General features: G+C 40.2%; 1 protein-coding gene across 1 annotated transcript in view; it reads left to right on the plus strand.

Annotated features, from left to right (window-relative positions):
* Positions 1-20,054, plus strand: part of ADARB1 (adenosine deaminase RNA specific B1) — a 65,472-nt gene that overhangs the window by 11,942 nt on the left and 33,476 nt on the right. Inside the window, exons 2-3 of the mRNA XM_083864780.1 lie at positions 7,328-7,364; positions 14,487-14,561. Of these exons, the coding sequence (XP_083720906.1) occupies positions 14,534-14,561 (28 nt within the window). The 5' untranslated portion in view covers positions 7,328-7,364; positions 14,487-14,533. The remainder of the gene's footprint in view (positions 1-7,327; positions 7,365-14,486; positions 14,562-20,054) is intronic.

The raw sequence follows: 20,054 nt of genomic DNA on the forward strand, positions 1-20,054 counted from the left end.
CCTGGAAGAGTTCAGGTGTGTAGATGTGGCACCTGGGAATGTGATTCGGTTGTGAACATGGAGGTCCTGTCTGAAGAGCTGGACTCAATGATCTCAGAGGTATTTTCCAATATTCCATGTGTGGGTAATGTAGGCCACAGGTCCTGACCTGTGCTTGGTCGTGCCAGCATCTTCTCTCTCTCTCTCTCACTCTCTTCCTGCCCCTTATCCAAAATCTTCTGGGTATTTTTCTTGCTTGTCTTGTCAAACTCTGGGATGTATTACAGTTTCTTGAATATGAAGGTAGTAAGCCCTATTTCTGCACAACGTGGCTGAAAAATGTCTAATATTCTGTGATGGCAAACACTCTGCCCACACACCTGAGTGGTGATGGCACTCAGATTTTACACCATAAGTGTGAATGGTGGTGTGTTGTTTTTTGTGTTGGGTTTCTTTTCTTTTTTTGTGTTTGTTTTGGTGGTTTTTTTTGTTTTTGTTTCTTTAACATACAGTAACTTGATATTGAATAATTCAAGGAACTGCTCTGGAAATGGCAGTTTGAGGCAGTCTTTAGTTAGAGAGATCCATGAGAGCCAGTGGCATGCCAGATCCTGAGGAAGGCTTCCAGGATCTCAGAAGACTGGCGGGAAGTCAAGGTGCATCAAAAGTTAGCTCGAAGTTCTTCAAATCTGCTCATATTTTAGTTGGAGAAAAGCAGAAATGTGACTGTAAAAATGAAATGTAACACTTTCATATTCTTAGAAGTCCAGCAGCTTGTTCTTCCTAAAACATTGTATGGATGAGACAGATGTCAAAATCCTGGAAGGCACCACTATGGAAATGCAGACTGTCAGTGAAACCTGAGTCACAAACATGGGGTACTTCTAGTTTAGCTTGCTGCTGCCATGCTCCCTCTTAGTGTCTTTTCCTTGTGGGATGTGGTGGGGCGAGAGCCACCCTGTGTCCAGAGTCCTTGCTGTGGTCTAGTCCCACCCCTGCATCGCTCCTCTGCAGTCTCCAGCTCTGCCCAAAGCACAAAATTAATATCCATAGAGAAGCAGCAAGAAAACAGCTGACCTGGAAACATGTTTTCCAGCTAACGCAATCCTTTGTTGGGAAAACAGTGTGATTCAGGTTTCTTTCACAGTCTTTTAACTTCCCTCTGCTTGGAGTTCCTGTAAGATGCAAGTTAAAGCTAAAGGAATAAAGAGCTCCAAAGCTCTTCCACGTTACATGCATAACATATATTTAAAAAATAATATTAAGCTTGGTAAAAAGGCTGTTGGTGGGTGTCCTGGCTTTGGGTGCACTTGTGCAATCCATGATTTTTTTTTTTCCCCCCCGGTGTAGTTTGTGCTTTCTGGCATTATGTGCACAGTAGATATAGCTTGTGCTGTATCTCCCATGGGGGAGAAGCTACTGGTGAGCTGCAGGCTGATGGAGAATGGGTGGCACTGGGGAGTCAAAAGATGAGCCCAGAATTCCCCCTCTACCCTCATGGGACTCCACATGGAGTGCTATGTCCAGGTTTGGGGTTCTCAGCACAAGGAAGACATGGGCCTGTTGGAGTGAGCCCAGAGGAGGCCTTGAAGATGCTCCAGGGGCTGGAGCCCCTCTGCTTTGGAGACAGGCTGGGAGAGCTGGGGTGTTCACCTGGAGGAGAGAAGGATCAAGGGAGACCTTAGAGGCCCTTCCACTGTCTGAAGGGGCTCCAAGAAAGCTGGAGAGGGATTTCAGGCAAGGGCCTGGAGTGAAGAAGAAGGAATGGCTTCCCAATGACAAAGGGCAGCATTAGATGGGATATTGGGAAGAAATTCTTGGCTCTGATGGTGATGAGACCCTGACACAGGTTGCCTAGGGAAGCTGTGGCTGCCCCATCCCTAGAAGTGTCCAAGGCCATGTTGGACAGAGCTTGGAGCAACCTGGGATAGTGGAAGGTGTCCCTGCCCTGGGAGATGTCCCCTGCTGGTGGCAGGGATTGGAACAAGATGGTCTTTAAGGTCTCTTCCAACCCAAACCATTCTGAGACTGTATGAAATGTGCACCATCAGTGACTGTGCTAAGCTTTGTTTCCAGCTTGTACATTTTACCTTGGTGAACTCTTTTTACTGAAGTTGCAGCACACTCTTCTATTGTTTTATCTTCATCTTGGGGAAATACTGCAGTCAGGTTGCCTCTTGTCAACAAAATTGGAGAAATTTGTTGTCTGGGCTGCATAAAATGTTTTTTCCTGCAGTGATTTGTGTGTGGGTATGTCTTAGCCTCTTGGATCTTTTCAGCAGGGGGAGTGGTTTAAATCTCTGTCATGTCACTTGTCTTCTGTCAAGTGCTGAGAGGTAACACTTGGCCTCTCTCAGTATTCTGCTTTTAAATCCAGGAATAAATCATGTTGGTCCTGGAGGCTGTAGGCATGGTCTGGGAGCTCCCAGGGAAGGGTGTATCACAGCAGGCATGGCTTAATATGCACACTTGATCCCAGCCTTGCTAATTCCCAGTCTGTCTCCCAGCTTTGTCACCACTCTCTTGTTACACCAGGAGGCTGGAGGCAGCAGCACAGCCATCCCAACCTGTCTTTGAGAGCAGGTCTGGGAATAAAGTGCCTTGTTCTGGCACTCCTGAAGCAATAAACTTCATTTAAGGACTGTGGAGAGTGACTTCCCATGGTAACAGCCAGAGAAGATACTCGTGTTGTCCTTAATGCGCTACATAATCTCATAGTTTAAACACTGTTAAACTGAGTGATAATTATTTGGCATCTTTTATTAAACATTGATTTCTGAGGCATTTTTCTGAAGACTAATGCTAAGTACAGTGTTCACATGCATCTAATCTTTGCCCTAGGGTGGGAGTAAGACTGAAAATAATCAAGTGTGCCTTGTTGTGAAGGCTGGAAAATACCACTGCTGTTCAAAGGAGGAAAGATTTGCATTCCTCTAGTAGGTGCCGCACGCGTGTAGAACAAGCTTGAAGGAAGTTTTACAGGTATTTTTTTTATATGTTGAGCTGAAAACCCTGTTTGATCACTGTAGCATTGAGAAGAGCTTTCAGCAGTTTTATCAGTTGGTGCAGCAACACCTGCTCCAAAGTGGGACATCTTCCAGTGTCAGAATTGGTCATTGTGGTGGGATGGGTGGGTTGTCCTGTCTCTGTTGCTCCTGTAGCCTAAATTCTTGTCCACAATTTGTCTGTAGTAAGAAACAACTTATTTTTCTCTTTTAGCTGTTGTCTAGAAACTAGTAATACCAAACAGAGAAATTATAACTGACTTCTTAAATTCTGTTGCCTTTTAAAAGCTGCTTCTTAGTCTGGAGGTTGCACTGTTGGACTGTTTCAGTTTGACTAATGTTTAAAGCAGCTAATCAAGTAATGTAAATGTTTAAACACCAGCTATAGTGAAATCATCAACAACAAGATTAAAGCCTGAGCTCCCCTGAAGACATGTATGGTAATTTTGCTCATGTTAATGATTCCTTTGGCTTCAATCACGTTCTCTTCTAAGGTAACTGCTCTTATACATGAGATGATCCTGGAAATAGAGGAGTGGCATTAAAACCTTTGATTTTGAAACAGTGTTGTTTCAGTATCAAACTTTTGTATTTAGGCTTTAGGATGCCAAATGTACCAGTACACCAGTGAATATAATTTTTCAAGCATAGGAGATGGCAAAGTTAAAAAGTAGGAGTGAAGAGTTTCTCACTGATACTATGCAAATATGTGAAACCATTTTTGGTGAGAGATGTTTGAAAAATAATTAAAATAATTTACTGTGTTTTTTCCTTAACTTTTTTTTTTTTTTTGGATCATTGCATGTTCTAGAATAAATTATGAACTTACTTTTGTTTGATTCCTGCAGTAAAAGCTTGCGTATTACTTGATGGAGTAGCATTCTCTTTTTTTTTTTTTTTTTTTTTTTTTTTTTTTTTTTTTTTTTTTTTTTTTTCTTTTTTTTCTTTTGTTTTTTTTTGTTTTTTAAATCCACAGATTCCTGTTGCTTAATAGCTACTGAATTTTCATAACTTTTGAAGTGTCAGTGAACTTTGTTTCAGTGTCTTGTGCATAAAAAGCACCTGTTTGTAAGTTCAAAAAGTGTTTGTTTTATATCAAGGGAAGGGGAAGCATTTGACAGCTTCTGTAATATATAAACTGTACTTCTTTTTCCAATGGCAACATATATGTCCTTTTTTCCCTAAACTTCTTTTTTCATTGTGCTCAGTTGCTAATCTTTCTTAATTTACTTTAGAATTTTAAATGAGCAGTTCAAAAGGGCTGTAGGGCGTATGGGTTGGATTTGGGCTATTATTTCTTTAATTCAGACTGATAAACTGAAGTAGGTACATCATAGATATCAAAATGTTTCTTCATATTTAGATGGAAAATGTTTTAGAGGAAAACCCAGTTCTGTAGTCGTGCTGTTGAACTCTGCTTATAGTTTATGGTAGAGACTCATGACTTGGTGTATGAAAAAGCAAGTCATGTCACAGTCACAGAATATCCTGATTTGGAAGGGACTGGCAAGGATCATGGAGTCTGACTCCTGGCCCTTCACAGGACACCCCAGAAATCCACCATGTATGTGCCTGAGAATGCTGTCCAAGCACTTCTTCAACTTAGGTCTTTTACTGGATCATCACACTATTGTTTTCTGGGATCAGGAGCAAAGTCTTGCTTGAAGGCATCTCTTTCTCACATTCCCTGAGTGACTTTTACACAGGCAGGTAGTGATAGGGCAAGGGAGAATGGTTTTAAACTAAGAGAGGAGAGATTTAGATTAGGTGTTAGGAGGAGATTCTTCCCTGTGAGGGTGCTGAGGCCCTGGCACAGGTTTCCCAGACAAGCTGTAGCTGTCCCATCCCTGGAAGTGTTCCAGGCCAGGCTGGACATGGCTTGAAGTATCCTGGACTAGTGGAAGTTATTCTTGTCCATGGCAGGACGTTGTATTGAGATGAACTGTGAGAGCCCTTCCAACATAAACTGTTCAACAGCACTGGATTTAACATACCTGTGGTTTTTGTCATGCATTGGCAGTTGAGATGCCTCAGCAGATTGCTTTTCTTTTTCCCCGTGTGAGAAGTGAAATAAATAGGAAAGTAAATACAGAAAGGTTGGAAGTGGTGGGTTTTTATCCTGACATAGGACTGATGCTGAGTGATGAGTGCCTCCAGGTTGCTGCCTTGTGTTTGGGTGGTTTTTGCAGGTTTATGTCTTGACGTGGTCTACCTCAGATGTCTGTTTTAGTTCTCATTGCCTTGAAATATTTTCAGTTGATGTTAAAAAAGTTAGTATTTAAAGATATTCCCACAGCCAACATGTTGTGTTCTTCAGATGATTTTCAAATATCCTTTGCTGCCCTGGGAGAAATCATGAACATGTTTCTGAACTTTTTAGGGTGTATTAACTCACTAGTAAGGGACAAGTAATTCGTTTACTGGATATTTTGCAAGGTAACAATATGGAGATGCTGTGGCAAAGTGCTCAGCTCCTCCCCTTCTGGCAGGCTCTGTCTGCAGAACGTGCTGGGGAAGTGTGTCGTGACTTGAACAAGCCCCAAAATAGCCTTTTGCCACTGGACAGAGCCAGGCAGGACATGCTGAAGATCAGAGCTTTGTTCCTGGCTTTTAGAACATAAAAGGTTTTTCCCTTTCTTTGCTATTTAGATTTTTTACTGGTTTAAGGTGTTACAAGTCTCAGCTTTCCCTCCACCTGTCTTCACTGCTCACGGTATAACAAAAAGAATTATTAAGATAAGTTTTTTTTCCTAGTTCTTAACCTTTGCTGGTTCTTTTCTCTGTAAAACTCACTGCAACTGTCAATATGTAAGGACTTCTGGTACTCTGGTAAATTTAAAGTCTCAATTTTCATGGATTGTTTTTAGTTTGTTAGGGAATTGCCGACTGGAGTAATGTTGCATATAAAGAAGATAATGTGAAATCTAAAGTAATTAAATGATATATTAGTATAAAAGCTTAGTAAAAACTATTAGCAGTGTGTTTGCTCAGGATTAATTGTAATTTTAAGTAATGCTCACATAGGAAGAGAATTATCAAAATATTGTTTTTAAAACATGTTTTTGGTGGTTGTTGCCGCAAATATGGGATTTTCACATCACACCTAATTTATAGCTCATATTCCAAGAGTTTGGAAGTTTTTACTGTGGCTATGGGAACACTAGGTTGGGACTTGGACTCTGAACTCAGTATTCTGGGCATTTTTCCTGCTTTACGCTAAGACCAATGCAGTATTTACATTAATCTTTTTATTTTTACTGGAAAATGCCACCATGAAGTGTTGGGAAATTGAAATATCCTTAAAAAAAGTTGGGATTGTATTGATGCAATATGCTAGTTTAAGGAATTTAAATATGGTGTCAGATCCCTTTTTGACCAAACTAATTTAAGACCCGAGATGTGCAGCCATGGGCTTATGTTGTGTAGCTGTGCTCTGTGTAACTCGAATTTAGTGCAGGTTTCTGCAGGGTACCAGCACCCTCTCGTGGGCTGTGTGATTGTCATTTTAGTCTTCTCTTCACACTGGTAAGGCCCCATCAGTATTTTTTTAGAACTAGGAGGTTGTCTGGTAAATTAAAGCTGTCTGTTCCTGATTCAACAGCTGTGCCTATTCATGGAAATAAAATTGTTCACAGCATTCCCATTATCCTGTATCCTCCTTAGAATCAGAATTACTGAACAATTTGGGTTGGAAGAGACCTTAAAAATGGGAGTTTCTGTGTTTTACCCAACATCTGCCAGTTGTTTTCCACCCCACAGCTGATAATTGAGGGATTTTCCTCTTTTGCAGGAGAATGCAGTCTGGTGTCAGTGAGATCAAGAAAGTGGTGTTTGGAAAGGGATTGTTGTATGGGGGGCCTTTTATATGGATTAAAATCAATCCCTAAAAATAAGAGCTGTGAAGATATAAATTAAAAAAAAAAAATCCAACAAGATGAGAACTCTGGATTTGCTTTCAGGATGGTTGGCTATGATAGTACAGATGTTTATTTTGGTTTTAAACCATTACTGCATTTTTCCTGACCTAGAAGGTGCAGAGATTGCAGATTGGGTTCTAGTACATGACTGCTTTGTACCTTAGGGATGTTTCTTCTGACCACCCAGTATTAGTCACCTTGAGTCTTGATTTCTTCTTTTTATTTATTTTTTTTCCCAACCAGGAGTGTCCAGAATGGTCTTTGCTGGTGTCACAAAAGACTTGGCTCTGGGACTGTGTATCTGTAGTATGGACTACTTATTTTTAGACAATTAGAATTTTGTCCCTTTTAAGGTTAGGAGTTGCCATTTGTCATGCACAGATTTTTAAAGAACCAAGCCGTTGACTGGATTTTCTCTTCTTGCAGGTTGCAGAATCAGCATGTGTCTCCAATAGTTGAAAAGGTAAGCACACTATATTTGCAAACGTGGAGCAGGATTCTCTGTTTCCTGATTGATGCATTTGGCTCAGCTTGGGGGAGAAGAGACTTCATCTTAATGTATTTGAACACTTATTTAGTACTTTATTGTTTTATCCATAATTTTTATTTGTGTTTGGAATCTAAATCCCTTCGCAATTATCGGATCAGCAGCTTGAAAATAGCAAGGACATTGGTTAGAAATACGTAAGGGTATCAAGTTGATACTACAAAAACTTAGTTACCCTTGTGGGTGCAAATTTGTATCCAATACATATTAATAAAGTAAATAGACAGAGCTGGCATGTCGGACTTGAGAGTTTGCACAATGTTTGAGAAAAGCATAATAACTAATTTTGGTGGAAAAGATGAAATAAATTTGTAAGTCTGCCTCCTAATCCCAGCCATCAGCCTACCTCTATGACTGTTTTTTTTCTTTTTATGAAATAACTTCAAGATATGAGTCTTTTTTAACCGCCTTTAAAACTATTTTAGATTTTTCTTCCAATTAGCTGTTATTTTCCTTAGCACTGGATTGCTGTCTCATTTATCTTCTAAATGATGTTGAAAATAGTAACATTACTTACTGGGAGGTCTAGGCTGCTCAGTTTTTCTCTTTGAATAGTTACCCCTTTTGCTTTGGTAGCACATCATAAATACAGTTCTGACAGTTACTTCACACACAGAATCACCTCCAAGATTACCAAGTCCAACCCAGCCCTGACACCTCAACTAAACCATGGCACTGAGTGCCACATTTAGTCTTTCTTTAAACACATCCAGGGATGGTGGCTCCACCACCTCCCCAGGCAGATCATTCCAGTCCTTTATCACTCTTTCTGTAAAAAACTTTTTCCTCATATCCAACCTGTATTTCCCTTGGTGCAGCTTAACTTGAGGAGTCCTTCAGGAAAACAAACAAACAAACAAACAAAAAAACAACAACAAAACAAACAAACAAAAAAACCACCACAAAAACAAACAAAAAAACCCCGTTAAAAATGAGATGTTCAGTCCTAACAGTAATCTGGTGAGAAGGTTAGAGACAAAGGAATAAATCTGCAAACATCTGAAGTTATTTCTAACTGGGAGCAGAGCTCTAAACTTCCTTGGTTGAGGGAACAATAGGTATAACTTCAATTATTTATGTTACAGCAGATGGTGCTGTAGGAACAGATTTAATCACCTGTGGAATAGACTCCAAGCCGACCAATAAACTCAGGTTTGAGGTATATATCAGAGCTCTTGGCCTTCCCAATATGCAGCCAGCAGCTCTGCATCTGGATTTTGCTGTGCAGAGCAGCTTCTCAGGCTGTAGTTTAGCCCCTGCTAATTCTAGCAGTTAATGCTAATTTATATTTGTTCTTGCTGAAGTACACAAAACTAAAAGGAAAACTGCTGTTTGTCTGTGATACTGTCCTTGTGCTTGAAAAGTACCCAACTTGCTTGTGGGAGCAAAAAATGAAAAATCTTTAAAAGTGCTTACAAAATACAGTGTATGAGTATTTCTTCAAAGAGTATGTAAAGTAAGCTGATAACAGAGGTCAAATCTATAAGTAGATGAGATTTTCAAGGATGTTTTGGTGTGTGGAGATTTTCATGTGATACATATTTAAAAATTTATCATATGATATGTGATGTATATAAATATGCTTTATATATATGTAAAATAGGAGCTGCAGCATGGCCTGGAGCCTCCTGCTGCCAGGGAACCTGATGGGAAGGGACCAGAGATGCCACAGCTGCAGGGTCTCTAGGTTGAGCTCATAAATCCTTCATCACCAAACTCTTATCACAAGTTGTAAATCCATGGAAAAATAGTCTGGAGATACAAAAGCTGTTACCTGGGATGTGGGGAATGAATGCCAGCCCATAGAGCTCCTTGTTAGTGCATCAACCCAATTCCAGTGGTGAGCTCAAGCCTGTTTGGTTTGGTTAGTGAAGTACTGCTAATTCAAGATGCCAGTGGCAACGGTTTTCAAAAAATGCCAGCCTTGGATAGTTGTCAAAATGTGATGGTGCATGTAAGTCATCTTCCAGAGATGATCTAGATTCAGTTATGTGCTGTGTTCCTGATGTACTGAGAAATAAAGGTCTGAGAGCAGCTGGAGGTGACTGGTCAGTGAAGTCTCATCTCTGTAGTAAACAAACTGAAGAAACCTGTGGAGAAACCTGCTGTCTCTGCAGGCATTCCTTGTTAGAAAGTGCTTTTTTGTCCTGTGAGGTTTAATCTGAGGGCAGGATTAAAGGAGAGCTGCAACCTCTCAGCCTGTCCTGATGATCTCTGGGATTTACAGGATCAACATATGTTTGTTGGTCACTCAAATGGGGGAAAAGGGTGATACCACATTATTCCATAATGTCACATGTCACTTTTTAGTTTATGAAAAGGCTGGAAAATACCACAGGTCATGTTGACAATGGGAAGCCTATTGGTCAGGCCTGATAGAAACTCTTGTATGGAAAATCTGTGACTAAAGTATATTTGAGATTGGCATATTTATGTATTCCTGCTATTTCCAAATACATTCTGTGCCTTTTGAGGCAGTGTATGAAATAGTAACATGAGAAACAGTTGTAAAGGATGCTGAAAGCATCTTGTTTCATTCACTAGGCTGTATAAATATTTTCTTGCTTATGTCTCTCCTTGTTTCTGAGCTACAAGACTGAAGAGTTGCTCTCCTTTATTAATAACAAAATAAAACTAATTGTTCCTTTCCACACCCAGCAGTGAGGATGTCTTTGATCCAGTCCTTCCAAGAGAACTGTCCTTCCTTGCCCCTTGTGTGTGGCAAAGGGTTAATTGTCACATGTGCCTCTGGCAATGAGGGTGAGCTGCATCCTTCACTCATCTTTGTTCACTGGACTGTGCATCAGTGCACTCCAGGGTTCCAGGGGCTGGGCAGAGGAAGCACAGGCATAACTCTCCTTTTGGGAATACCTTGCTGCTGCTTTGGGAGAAGGTGGCACAGGGGGTGGATGACATCACATGGAGCCATGGCTGTGGGCACAGGGAGGCTCTGCAGCATGGCCCGACTGCACCGCAAACGCAGGAGGATGAAGCGGTCTGAGAGGAAAGGTAGGGCTTGAAATGCTCCAGTGAAATCCTGGAACAAAGGAATTGAAATAAAGGAATCAATGGAGGGTTGGTGGTGGTGTTGTAAATGTAGTCTTCAGGTGAGGTTTGAACCTCAAGTGCAGCTTCAGTGTTTGCACTTTGGATTCGGAAGGAATCCAGTTTGTCGGTAATACTTTGAGCAAGATCTATTTCCCAGTGTTTTATTTCACTTGACTTTCAAAGTTTAGAAGGAGAGGACTTTTTAACAAATAGGAAACTTCTCTAAAGCTGCAGCTTTCTGACTTGCACTATTTTCTAATAGTTCTGTGTCATCTATCAGGTTAATGGGATTTTTTGCAAATATGCCATTTCCTGAATGTAAAGTGTTGTTAGCTGCTAAATTTCCTTTTCAAGACATATTTAGGTTTTCTCTCAGTAATGCGAACAAACCAAGATAAATTTTAGGGTCTTCCACAACTCTGTTTTGCGTGCAGTCAATACCTAGGATATTCAAACAGAAGAGATGCAGGTTCTCTCTTAAATCTTCATATGGTGTGTACTTGCTATAGCAAACATTTACCTAAAAATCTTCTCAAGTAGTCTCCTGTGGAAATAAAGGCAAATTCGGTTGTGTTTGCTGCTGCATTTTTAAGTACTTCTGATGTTCTTCCTATCTTTGGAAATACTCTACAGGAATTATAGACTCAAAAACCAGGAGAGGATTAAAAGTGTACTTTCTCCTGGCTCCACTTAAATTAGCATTCTTTTAGGTACTGTTTTCCTGTTTGATATGGCTGGATTTTAATGCATCTGGGAAAAGAAAGGTTTTTGTAGTCAGAACATTTCAGGGTGTGCTGCTGTGCAGAATCCCTTGGCTTCAGTGAGTGAATTTAGGTAAGAGTAAATACACTGACCCAAATCACTTTGTATTTATGGCAGTAATTCCTTACTGCTGTTTTTGAAAGCTTTGTTAATCTCTGAACAGCAGTTAAGCTTTTTCCTTTACTCTTATATATATATATATTTTTCCCAAATAGAAGTCTTTTCCAGTCCTGAGAATGTTACTGTAGTTGTGTCCATAGCAGGATTTTAGGAACAAAACTCAGGAGTTTATCATACATACCTTGGTGTCCAGGGCAAATGCACAGCTTCAGTGAAGTCCTTTTGGAAGGTGTCCTAGCTCAGATACCACTGACCATTACCCAACCTCTTGTCTGGAGTCTTTGTGTCTGTAGGACCTGGGATGTCCTTGGATGTAAATAACTTGCTAAAGGGGTTATTTACAGGCAGTGAATGTGTTCATTAATGCAGTTTGGCTGATTGAATAAAAGTTTGGAAGGTCAAAGAAGCCAGAAATGCTTTTCCTTCTTCAAAGTGAAATAACTGAATCACCAATCATTTCAGAAGTAATCAAGCATGGCCTGGCAAGAGAGGAAGCTTTTTTTGTAGAGAGCAGCGTGGGCTCAGAGTCCATTTTGTGAAAAAATCTCCTCTGTCTTTCTCAGGGCATACCTAGGTCCTATTTTATATGGAAGGACTTTGAAAGACCTTTTTTCTTATTATCAAATCTTCTATCTTTGAAAGCCAGGTAGAAAAATTGCATGGATTACAGTGGGAGGAAGTTTGGAAGATAGATGTGTACACAGAGTGCTGAGTTCATTCTCTCTGCCCAACTGTCTCCTACACATTATTCATAGAATCATAGAATGTTAAAGGATTAGAATGGACCTTACAGATCCTCCAGTCCCAGCTGTGGGCAGGGACACCTCCCACTACACCAGGCTGCTCAAGGCCTTGTCCAGCCTGGCTTTGAACAGTGCTGGGGTTGGGGCATCCACAGCATTTCTTACTGTTTGAATATCTGATCCATTCTCTTCCAAGTATTTTTGGTTTGAAGTGGGTAGTTGTTAGAAATTAATTGTAATGGAAATCAGTTACTCGTATAAAACACACACAGTCTTGTAGTGATGTGCTTAGAGTAAGGGAGGCTTAGCAGGCTGCCTTGGGAAGTGGTGGAATCACCATCCCTGGAATTGCTCAGGAAACAAATAGACATGGCATTTCATGCTTTGGTTCAGTGGACATGCTTGTATTCAAAGGGTGGAGTTGATCTTGGAGGTCTTGAAGTCAGTGGTTCTGTGGCTCTTATGTTCTTTAGCAGAATGATCAGCTAGTGCAGTTGTGGGCACTGGAGAGAGGACCTGTGTGCTGCTAACTGTACTTGTCCATTTTTTTGTAAAGAAAGGATTAGGAAAAAAGGTGAACATTCTTTATGTGCCAAGAGTAGTCTAACTCTTGAACACATATGGTTAAAGCTTAAAACAGAGAGCTTAGTGTTGTTTGGCTGCATTCACACTGGATTGCATATCTTAGGTGCCTTAGGGCTCTTCTGTCAACTGTCCTTGGCTGTTTATCTTCCTTGATGCTTTCGGAATCTGTTTTAGCACAGTTACTGAAATTATTTTTAAAAAACATTATGCAAGTAGCATTTGTTTTCTTCTGCTTTTAGCAGGCAGGAGCTTGCCTTTTCTCTCCTTCAGGCTGTGGGGTGAGGTGCTGAGCCCAGGCTGATAACCCAGCTCCTCAGGAGGGTTTATCCATGGTATGAGAGTGTGGGGCAGCTCTACAGCCTTTTTCACTTCTAGCTTGGCTCAGAGAGCTCACTTACCACCTTGGTTGAAGTTAAATCAGGAATTGTTCAAGTCCTTTTGTCTCTTTGAGTACCAAGTGGTGCTGCAGGAGTAACTGGAGTCTGTGTGATTGTGCTAATTAAGGTGATAATTATTTACAATTCTTGTTGATTACAGTCAACTAATTTCCTCTTGTGTTGCCTCTGGTGTGAGGCTGGCGACCTGGTAAATCGGAGGCCACGGCGAACTTACAAACTGGCCGGACAAACCATGCGTGACACCAATATGATGAACGGTGGAATGCGATTTATTTCCCACGGGCACCTGCTTAAGTGACCTCGGTGCGCCCACGTGACTCTCAGAAGGGGATAGACAGCAAGGTTACGGGGCAGCAGCATGGAAAAGAGGAGGACCCTATTCTCCTCGTACATCACGTGAACTTCCGTGCGATTTTGCTAACTACACTCTTGTTAAAGTGGAGTGTGCCGATGTTGTGTAATGCAAACTGTCTCAGAGGGTGGGCACAAGGGGTTATAAGTAAATGGGGTGACATCAGGTGCATGTTCAGTCACCAGTGGGGTTCCACAGGGCTCTGTCCTTGTCCCTGTGCTCTTCACCATCCTCATAAGCAGCCTGGAGGCAGGAATCAAAGGAATACTAAATAAGTTTGCTGCTGATACTAAATTGGAAGGAGCTGTTGACTCCCTCGAGGGCAGAGGTCCCTATAGAGACACCTGGATGAATTTGAGAGCTGGACAGTCACCAACCATAAGAAGTTTAGTAACAAGGGCATGTGCTGGATTCTGCACTTAGGGTAGGGCAACCCTGGCTGTGTGTATAGACCAGGACATGGGAGGAATGAGGAGCTGGAGAGCAGTGCTACAGAAAGGGACCTGTGGGGATCCTGTTTGATGGCAAGTTCAGTGGGAGTCAGCAGTCCCCTGGCAGCCAGGAGGGACATTAGGCACAGCATCCCCAGCTGGGCAAGGGAGGAGATTGTCCCGCTTTGCTCTGGGCTGGCGTGGCCTCACTGTGAGTCCTAGGGACGGGTCTATATATAAATATAAAAAAGACATGAAGCTATTAGAGGTTGTCCAAAGGAGGCTGTGAAGAAAGTGAAGAGTCTGGAAGGGAAGCCATAGGAGGAGCCCTGAGAGCACTAGGCTTGTTCAGCCTGGAGGAGACTGTGGGGAGACCTCATTGTGGTCTCATTCATCATCCCACTCGGCCTTTGGCAGACTGGGGCTGCATCTTTCAGTCACTGATGAATGCCTCAGTTTTAGGAGGGATCTTCAGTCAGGATTTACCCAAACAGCCCAATGCCAAGCCAGGGTCCAGGCTGCTGCTTTTAAAGGATGTTCAAAACTTTACCTAACAAGTTGGTACCTTAAAGCCTACATATCCCCCTCCTGTTTTCCAGAAAGAAGCCGTCTCTGCCAGCTAAGGAACCAGCAAAGAGATCTCACAATGGATGTAGACGATGAAGAAAACATGAGTAAGATGTGTTTATTTACATAGTAATAAACTCTGTAATAGTTTCTGAAAGGAATTTTTTTCTCCCAAGCACAGGGGCGACTGCAAAGAAACTTCAGATGCAGAAATGAAAACACTTAAAATTGCAGTGAAGAGGAGTGAACTGGAGCTTTTGCATTAACAGAGTTTTAAATATGCTAATATAGTTATACCTTCTGTATTGTACTTTATACCTTATATTTTTCTTACAGTAGCTGAATAATCAAAATATTTCCTTGTCTTGAACCAGCAGTGAAGAAGGGAGAGATAATATCAGTAGTGCCCATGCCAAGGGTTAAGTACCAATAAGGAGTGAGGGGTGAGATGAAGAGGATGGAGTTGAGTATAATATAAATAAGGAAGAATGGAAAAGCAAAGGAGGAGCTGGAAAAGCCCCCTGAATAATCAGACATGGACTGATTATTCTCTTTAGATGCTGATTATTCTCTTTAGATGCTGATTGTCCCAACCCTGAGCTACTGAATTATTAAAATGATTTTAAAGCACAAAAATAGTCAAATAAAGTGATCATCTTGATGTGTACCTAATGCAGCCAAGTGTGTGAGACTGCTAATTCTGGGATATAATTAAGATCCAATAACTTAAAAGAAAAGTATTCTCACTGAACCATTCTAAAATATCTTTACTGTTATTTGCCTTTTACCTTTTTATTTTTTTTTTTGTGACTCAGAGAATTGTTCTGCTGTGCCTGACTGTAAATAATTGTACATTATGTTATAACAAATGTGCTTCTTTTTCTCCCAAGTGACAGTGGCTAAAGAGTGCATCTGGCAAAGGTGACAAAGCTCAGCAATGGCTTTGGAGGAGAAGAGTTGTAGTTCAGTCTGGAGGAGTTAAAGAGAGAATTTAGAGGGAGATGAGAAATTTAGATCATTGTGTTAAAATAAACCAGTCAAACCCAAAACAAACATCCTCCCCCTCACCCTTCCCAAAAAAACCAAAACCAAAGCAAAAAATGTTACCTGAAATAGAATTAATCTTTTTTCCTTAGAGGAACAGTGAACTCAACTGCAATATGCTTGGTATAATTTTCTTGTCCCTGATATATAAGAAATTACTTCAAAGGGATATTTTAACTGTTTCTAAAGGTGGCTTTCCTACAGAGGCCTTCAGGATAATTCTCTTTTTTTTTTTTTTTTTTGATAAAACGTTCCTTTTCTCAATAATGGTGTAGCTGAGCATGAATAGAACTGCCTTCCTGAGCTGGAGAAATATCATCTCTTTATATGGGAATTCTTTAATTCTGTGTCATTAAGAAAAACACTACATTTTTGTCTGCTTCTGGGTGTTTTTGTGTGTTAGCGCATCAATACGGGAAACCATTTAAGGAATTCATTATTTTGTCAAGAGCTTGGCTCCATGGAACTGTTAAGGGAATACATTTGTATAACTTCAGTTTTAGGATGTCAGAACCTTGGCTGAGCCCAATTCATATAAAGTGCAGGATGAGCTTCCCTTGTGTGCCCATGCAAATATAATGAATTTGAAATATTAAATCATCTGATTTGGGAGGGTCAGAAATCAAAGTTTAAATTCTTAAGTTCTTCACTTTGATTTGTGCAGAGATATTTTTTAACTTCTTATCTCTCTTTACTTTTATATCTCTTACAATTGTGAAGTGTCATATTAGAAGTTGCCTATTAAATTTTTTATTATTTTATGTAACTGCTTTTGGGAAAAGGTTCTTAAAGGAAGGTGGGCTATGCAGTCTTTGTAGCCTGTGGTTGCATAATGAGAATTTCTCTGCAGAAGCCAGCATTAAGATGATTTTTTTTTTTGTTCAGATGAAATATAAGACAGATTATGTCTAACATGAATAACTTAATATCCCTGAGAAAACAGTGTTTCAGATTTCAATTTTTAGTGTTTTCCTTCTTTATCCTTTGGTCATGGAGATGCTGTTTGGGGAAAGAGATGGTTATTTAGAATGTTTTAATTTGTTTTCTGTTGCTTTGCATGGCTAGTGTGTCTGCAGCACTCTGAACACTTGGAACACAAGCATGTGACTCTCCTGACCTTTCTCTTTGATCTGTTTGCTCCTTTTTCTAAAAGGTGCTCTGAAGAGGGCATGTGGGTTTTTTCTGCATGTTTTTAAATTAATAAAATGACTTATTCAGAATTTCCCCAGGCCACTAAATGAGAGCAGCAATATAAGGGGTAGCTAGAACCATCTTTTGGTTCAGCTGAGAGTCATCTAAATTTAATTAATTGTGTTCCAGATCAGACAGAGCAGGGGGAGTGTTGTCTCTTAGCAAGCAGGTAATGCAAGTCCCCGATGCATAAAGCATCTTAATGGCAGATGCTTTTTAATTGCAGGGAACAAACCCAAAAATAAACCAGCACGTCCAGACAAAAGATTTATTTCCTTACTGGCATGAGAAATTCCCCATGTCTTTTTCCTGCTTTGAGTGTTTTTGGATTTGTAAGACAAAATCTGGGGGGCAGGACTGTCCTGCTGAAGTTGTTGGTGTCAGCTGGGATTTTTACTAAGGTGACCTCCACAGACATAAGTCAAATATCTAGTTGAAGCTGCCAGCTATTTTTAATGACTAGAAAATACACCAGTCTCATGAAAAAATATCTAGTTTTTAAAACATGGCTTGTATACATGTTTAAGAAAACAGGATCTCAATCATCAGGTGTTTATGTATGTGTTAATGCTGCTTTAAAGCCTTAAATACACAGCAGATATGATGGACTTCAAAGGCCTCTCTAAAGCCTTTTAAAAAAATAAGTTTGAAGATTGGAAATATTAGAGATTACTGTAAAATCATGCACAACATGAGGTGTTTATAATTAGATTAGTCAAACTTTTAAAAAATAGCAAATAAACTCCAGTAGATGCAGTAAGAGTAGCAGGTGGAGGATCAAAGAAAGCAATGGGAGATGTTTTCGTGCCATTTGTAATGAAGTGGTGTGAAGCACCTTGCCCAGGACATTGTGGATGCCATGGGTTTATGGGATCTTTAAAAGCCATTAGAAAACTTTTTTTTGGAGAAAAAGAAGCACATGTGGCTCTTGGCCATGATCTCTGGGAGAGCCCAGAGCTGCAAGGCTGCCCTGGGGAGGGTCACTGTGTCCTTATGCTGGTGTAATACCTTCTCCTGGGGTCTGTTGGTGGCCTTGTCACATGTGGGGAACTGGGCAAGGTGAGGAAGAGCCAGGAGGACCGTTCCTAACTTCCCAGGAAGGGTGGCATGCCTGGAAAAGGCATCCAGGGAGACACCCTCAGGTAATTAGAGGTCCTCAGCTCTGCTGGGCTAGACAGGCTGGAAAGGACCAAAAGCACACCTTTACCCTTGGTCTAAGATTGAGGGACCTTTCCTTGCAGTCCAGCAACTCTGTGGTTGAAACAAGCACAGGTCCTTTTGGTTTGCACAGAAAGTCTTCCACTTTCCATCACAAACTTGGATTTGGATCAACTCCACAGTTACCTCCTTTCCTGGTCTCTTGGCTTGACTCAAGATCAGCTCCCTATGTTCTTTCTCTTCAAGTTTCTTCCACCCTGCAGATTCTCCAAAGCTAACAAAGCCTAGTAGCTCTCAGGCAAGGAGTAGTTTTCTTCCTTTCTCTCTTAATGAGACAAGGTAAGCCGGCAAGTTCATTTCCTGCTCCCTACAAGTCCCTCTCTGTTAGGACATCTTTTCCCCTACCTGATGGAATTCCTCCAGCTGCCATGCTTATATGCAAAGGTTTTTCTTTTTAATGTTCAGCTGGAGTCTGTTCAACTTCTGTTTTCCTTCTGTGGTTTCCACAGGCACTGGTAGTGGTTTTCATATTAAAAAAAATAAAACCAGAGACCATTAATTAAGTGTTAACTCAATGATTTCTGTTTAGCCTGAAAGTCTTGGTGGTTGATAACAAATACCTGGTGCCAAACCAGTAAGAGCAGTGTTCCAGAAATTATGAGATGTAAGAAAAGATTTAAAAACTTCCTCCATTGTCATTAGAGTCTTCCACCATGAATATATATTTTGATAAAGAATATATTCATGAACACTGTAATAACAGTTGTGACCCTGTAGCCTTCTATGTTTGAGCTGAACAAGAGATACTTGATTTAATCTACCAGTTTTCTGGCAATGAAATGCTTCAGAATTTTGATTCTTAACCAAATTTAGCTGACTAAATTGCATGATCAGTACTGTACAATTCTTTGTTGTGCTGCTGTGATTTAATGAAATGTGTTCTACTTTGGCTTTTTCTTTTGATCTTTTTTTCCCCTCCCTTTTTTTCTCTTTGAGCACCGAAAGGAGTAACCTATCGAGCTTTTGCTGGAGGATGTTATAAATGAAAATTTAGTAACTATTCCATCGGCTTTGTAACCTGGGCGAAGTGATGTGTGCATGGTAGGGGATTCTTAGGGAAGACTGAAAGAGTGACTGGAATTTGTCACTGTGAAAGAGAGCTTCCACCTGATTTGTTCTAATTTCAATGACCATTTGCCACCTTGGATCAGTGTGGATGTAATACAGATACACTGAATATTTGGACCAGGAGAGTTAAATATACTTAATTTATTACATTTGCCTTTTCATTCACAAATGCCAGTAAAAAGCACAAATAGTTTATTTCCTTAGTTTCTTTGTCAGGGTGAAAATGAGGTCTTTGAACTTTAAAGTAAGCTTAATTCCTTATATATAGCTCTGATATATTGCCCCAACTTATATTTTTGAAAACAAATCATTAAATTAATATTATATTGTCTTCCCTGCCTTCCCATTAAAATACTATCACTGTGACTATGCAGCTTTTGTCACACTTCTATTCTTCATAGCCTTAGAGAGGATTTCTAGTGGTTTTTGGGTTTGTAACTCCAGGACAGCAGTTTTATTGACAAGGAATTATGCTTGGAAATGACCAATAAGAGGTTTTTTTAATAGAAGATTGTGTGGAAATATATAGTCTTGTGGTCCTGCTGGCACAGTGGGCAGCTGTAGTTCCTGAGAAATTTGGGATGAGGTGAAATTAATGTTTAGAAAAGGCATGAAAAAGTACTGAATTTGAAAAATATGGAATAGCTAAAAAGTAACAAAAGCATTCAAACACTCTTCAGTCATGGTGCCTGCCAAAGAGCTGCCTAATTTTTCATTGCTCTGAACGAAGGTTTTATTTACGTAGTTTTTCAATTTAAGCAACTACAATCACTCTAGGGAAAAAAAGTAACATGACTAAACTGATAATAAAATAGAATTAAATATCTGGCTCAGAGTTGTGGTCTTAGGCATCCATTTTTACTTTACTAAGGGTAGTTGGTTGTTTTGTGGGCATATGTTCTATAGCTTATATTGTTGATTGAAGGCATTTTTGAGGCTAAATATAACTTACAACTAAAAGTTTTGTTCCAGCATAATTAAAATTTAAAAAAAAAAAAGTTGTAGTGATTTTTTTGCTGTGCAGTTGCATCAAGTGTGTGGTTTGAAAATTTATATTTCTGGAACTGTTGAGAGGTTGT

Source organism: Zosterops lateralis, assembly GCF_965231275.1.
Source record: "Zosterops lateralis genome assembly, chromosome: 7".
In the NCBI taxonomy this organism is placed as follows: domain Eukaryota; kingdom Metazoa; phylum Chordata; class Aves; order Passeriformes; family Zosteropidae; genus Zosterops; species Zosterops lateralis.